The sequence below is a fragment of the Silurus meridionalis genome, chromosome 17 (assembly GCF_014805685.1).
Source record: "Silurus meridionalis isolate SWU-2019-XX chromosome 17, ASM1480568v1, whole genome shotgun sequence".
In the NCBI taxonomy this organism is placed as follows: domain Eukaryota; kingdom Metazoa; phylum Chordata; class Actinopteri; order Siluriformes; family Siluridae; genus Silurus; species Silurus meridionalis.
In genome coordinates this window covers 478101-483100 of record NC_060900.1, presented here as the reverse complement: position 1 = coordinate 483100, position 5000 = coordinate 478101, and the positions used below count along the sequence as shown (strand labels likewise).

The window sequence follows — 5000 nt, the reverse complement described above, 5'->3', positions numbered from 1 at the left end:
GAGCCGTTACCTGCTCATCTTACAAAATAAGCACACACCACTGAGGTACCTCAGACACACACACACACACACACACACACACACACACACACACACACACACACACACAAACACTGTAGCGACTCGCTTGCACGAGGTGTGTCCGCTGAGCCTTTTGAAGGGAACCTCAATGATTGAAAGTGGTATGAGGGGAGGCATGTGTGTGTGTGTGTGTGTGTGTGTGTGTGTGTGTGTGTGGGGGTATGTGTGATAGTATAGGAGCCCATCCTGTACTGTGAAGTATGAGTGGGGCAGTGGCTGGTCCTTACCTTCACCGTTTGCTACCCGGACCCTGACGGTAGGACCTCGTGTATGTCTCTGTGCACACATGCGACAGGTATGTTTCCTGTTGTTTTGACCCCTCAGGCTACGATCGAGGGTCTGGCCAGAGTAACATTGCTACCGGAGTCCAGCAGTGCCTCTGTGACTTTACCGTCTAGCTTTACGCTGGGAGTTGGTGTCTGGGGCCGTGTGGTTGTGTGCATGATGCACCCGGCCAGCCATGGTTTTCTGATCAGTGGCGTCGTCCCCACCCCCGGACCACTCTCACCACCATTATTTTGGCCGGTTTTCTCTCCGGTTGGTGCCATCTCTTTGTAATACATAGCAAACCCTCCATCTGGGTCCTTGGTGTATTATTTAGCTATTATTCACCCCATTTGTGAAAGTCAGCTGCTGCATTTCTCTGTAATAATCCATAGCGGTCTAGAATTTCTTTTTTCAGTATTTCAGAGTTTGACTCTAGGAGGAGGCTCTAGTACGCAGGTTAAGGTAGGGAGGTACGAGCTGCACCCAATCACGTTTTGGACAGCCCTCGTGTATTGCTATATACTCGAACGAGTGTAAAAACGTTTGTGGGTCGTCCCTCTCCGTCATTTTAGCCAGTAGGCATTGCGCTTCCTGTGCCAGGCTAAAGACGGGGTTGCCATCATCTTCTCGCTTCCTTCGCAGCTCGATGAGTTCTTGTGTAGCTGCATGGATTCCTTCCGTGATTTCCTGTACAACCATCTGTTGCTGGATGTTTGTTTCCAACAGGTGTTTTAAACTGGTCCATGGTGTGGGGCGGGATGGGGATTTCCCATTTTGTGTTTTCCACCTGCATTTCTCCACCAATGTCACGACAGGTGAAACTGTCTCTCTCTCTCTCTCTCTTTCTCAGTGCGTTGTTTAAGAGGCCTAATGGGGAGTTGTTGAAGGAAGGAGACATGGTGAAGTTTGAGAAACTCACTGAGACGCTGCAGAAGGTTGCAGATGGTGGAGCTCAGGAGTTTTACATTGGAGAAGTTGCTCAGACGCTCATCAGAGACATTCAGGCAGCAGGTAATGAGACGATTGCATTGTAGCACACATTCTTCTGCATACAGAGTGTACTGACTGTGTGTGTGTGTGTGTGTGTGTGTGTGTGTGTGTGTGTGTGTGTGTGTGTGTGTTTCAGGTGGGACTCTCACAATGGACGATCTGAAATCTTATAAAGTCACTGAATCAGATGCCTGGTCTGTTTCCTTGGATAAATATAGGATGTTCTTCCCTCCTCCACCAGCAGGAGGAGCCATACTTAGCTTCATTCTCAACGTCATGGAGGGTGAGACACACACACACACACACACACACACATACACTCATTGTTTGCTCCATATTCTGGATCCTGATTGTACAGCAGCTTAGGTTTCACAGTGAGACAGAAGTAGACAGGAGCTGAGTTTTATAGCAGACATTTAATGCAACTATAAATGGATGCAAATTCATGTCATGTCTTGTTTTAATAAAAGTTTATGAACAAAATTCTGCTTTTAATTGAAGACACCTGGTACTTCATGTGTGATTGTGTGTGTGTGTGTGTGTGTGTGTGTCAGAGTATGAAATGGACCCAACCTCTCTACATGTTGGTGAGAAGGTGCTAACGTACCAGCGCTATGTGGAGGCGTGTAAATTTGCTAACGGACTCAAGCACTTGATCAAAGACCCGAAGTTCTCTTCAGATAAGGTGTTCATGCTGAAGACTCACATCTCTGCCTGATGTTCATGTCAAGGCTCTTCTACTTCTGCTGCTATTATTTGGTCACATTTGTTTGTTTTGTTTAACATTAAACAGTAAAATAATCCAGATTTAGGTTTTGTGACATTTAATCTTCTGTTCATTTTACACTGTTGTGTGTGAACAGGAAGCACAAGCCCTGATTAAGGTGGACTTCGCTAACCGTGTGAAGGCGATGATCAGCAGTGATATTACTCATGATACTCAATACTACAACGTCACACCAGTCGCTGACACACAGGGAACCACACACATCTCTGTGCTGGATGAAGATGGAACCGCTGTCTCTGTGACCAGCACCATCAACCACATGTGAGTGCAAATCATCCCTAATACACCATACACACCAGGAGCATCTCTGCCCCCTGCTGGCCACCAGTGGAACTGATACACTATAATCCTTATTGATTTACAGCTTGTGCACTTGATATTAATTGTTAATCCTCAGTGTGTGTGTGTGTGTGTGTGTGTGTGTGTGTGTGTGTGTGTGTGTGTGAGACTGTCTTTTATTTGATTTTTAGATTTGGCTCAGGAGTTTTATCTCCTAACACAGGTGTTATCCTGAACAACGAGCTCGCTGACTTTTGTGGCAGAACAAAACACATTCACCCAGGTGAGCTCACGTGTCTGCCCTAACCCCTAAACACTAACCCTTAAACACTAACCCCTAAACACTAACCCTTAAACACTAACCCCTAAACACTAACCCCTAAACACTAACCCCAAACACTAACCACTAACCCCTAAACACTAAACACTAACCCCAACCCCTAAACACTAACCCCAAACACTAACCCTTAAACACTAACCCCTAAACACCAACCCCAAACACTAACCTCTAAACACTAACCTCTAAACACTAACCCCAAACCCTAACCGCAAACACTAACCCCTAAACACTAACCCCTAAACACTAACCACAAACCAGAACCCCAAACACTAACCCCAAACACTAACCCCTAAACACTAACCCCTAAACACTAACCACTAACCCCTAAACACTAACCCCTAAACACTAACCCCTAAACACTAACCCCTAAACACCAACCCTTAAACACTAACCCCAAACACTAACCCTTAAACACTAATCCCTAAACACTAACCCTTAAACACTAACCCCTAAACACTAACCCTTAAACACTAACCCCTAAACACTAACCCCTAAACACTAACCCTTAAACACTAACCCCTAAACACTAACCCCAACCACTAACCATTAAACACTAACCCTTAAACACTAACCCCAAACACTAACCCCAAACACTAACCCCTAAACACTAACCCCAAACACTAACCCCAAACACTAACCCCAAACCCTAACCCCTAAACACTAACCCCAAACCCTAACCGCAAACACTAACCCCTAAACACTAACCCCTAAACACTAACCGCGAAACCAGAACCCCTAAACACTAACCCCAAACACTAACCCCTAAACACTAACCCCAAACACTAACCACTAACCCCTAAACACTAACCCCTAAACACTAACCCCTAAACACTAACCCCAACCGCTAAACACTAACCCATAACCACTAACCCCAAACCCTAACCCCTAAACACTAACCCCTAACCTCCTCGCTAAACACTAACCCCTAACCCCCAAACCCTAACCGCTAAACACTAACCCCTGAACACTAAACACTAACCCCTAAACACTAACCCCAAACCCTAACCGCTAAACACTAACCCCTAACACTAACCCCTAAACGCTAACCCCAAACACTAACCCCAACCCCTAAACACTAACCCCAAACCCTTACCCCAAACACTAACCTCTAAACACTAACCTCTAAACACTAACCCCAAACCCTAACCGCTAAACACTAACCCCTAAACGCTAACCCCAAACCCTAACCCCCAAACGCTAACCGCTAAACACTAACCTTTAAACACTAATCTCTAGACACTAACCCCAAACGCTAACTGCTAAACACTAACCTCTAAACACTAAGCACTAACCTCTAAACACTAAGCACTAACCCCTAAACACGAACCCCTAAACTTTAAACACTAACCCCTAAACACTAACCCCAAAACCCTTACCCCTAAACACTAACCCCTAAACACTAAACACGAACCCCTAAACACTAAACATGAAACACTATACACTAAACCCCAAAATGTAGCCCCTAACCATTAAACCACTAACATCTAACTTCCAGTTACCAATAACTAAAACCCTAACCAGTGTGTGTGTGTGTGTGTGTGTGTGTGTGTGTGTGTGTGTGTGTGTGTGTGTGTATGTAGGAGAGCAGCCACCCTCCTCCATGGCTCCGGTGGTCCTCTATGCCTCAACAGAGAAACACATTTTGGTAATCGGTGCTTCAGGCGGCAGTATGATCACCACCGGCATGGCCATGGTCAGATTCAACACCTCACCTATAAACACCTTTCTGTAACTCAGCATTGAAACACCTGAGCACCTGAGCAGCAGTGAGAGTGCAGGGGTGATGGTGGAAACCAGAACTCTATGTAGAAAACAACAGATACATCAGAGGGAAACGTGGAACCGTTAAGCACTAGTGAATTAGTTCCACTAGCAGGAAAGGGAAGTGTGGAATGTGAGAGAAGAGTCTGAGGAGAATAAAGGAACTGTAGAAGAGCAGGGAACAAAAACAGATCCACTGAGCAGCTGGTCACTGTTAGGGAACACTCAGAACACCGTCGAGTTCCTGCAGAGAAGGAAAAGACGAAATCATTAGTGTTTGAAGCGTGTTTGTGTTTTTCGTTTCAGGCGCTGATGAATTACCTGTGGCTCGGGAAAACTCTGAAAGAGTCCATCGCCTCGCCCGTGGTTTACGTGGACGGAAATAACACACTCGGGTTTGAGAACAAATTTGATAAGGTACAGAAACACCACAATGCTAACATCTCAGCTGCTTATGCTAAAACATCTGCTGCTAATGCTAACATCTCAGCTGCT

General features: G+C 45.6%; 1 protein-coding gene across 3 annotated transcripts in view; it reads left to right on the top strand.

The window, feature by feature from the left end:
- The window catches only part of ggt5a (gamma-glutamyltransferase 5a), a 10174-nt gene that overhangs the window by 4711 nt on the left and 463 nt on the right, over window positions 1–5000 (top strand). For all 3 annotated transcript variants that reach the window (XM_046871558.1, XM_046871557.1, XM_046871556.1), the window contains exons 4-11: window positions 1–45; window positions 1199–1359; window positions 1475–1621; window positions 1893–2023; window positions 2202–2386; window positions 2596–2687; window positions 4325–4437; window positions 4812–4922. The exon at window positions 1–45 is cut by the window's left edge. In XM_046871558.1, the coding sequence (XP_046727514.1) occupies window positions 1–45; window positions 1199–1359; window positions 1475–1621; window positions 1893–2023; window positions 2202–2386; window positions 2596–2687; window positions 4325–4437; window positions 4812–4922 (985 nt within the window). The remainder of the gene's footprint in view (window positions 46–1198; window positions 1360–1474; window positions 1622–1892; window positions 2024–2201; window positions 2387–2595; window positions 2688–4324; window positions 4438–4811; window positions 4923–5000) is intronic.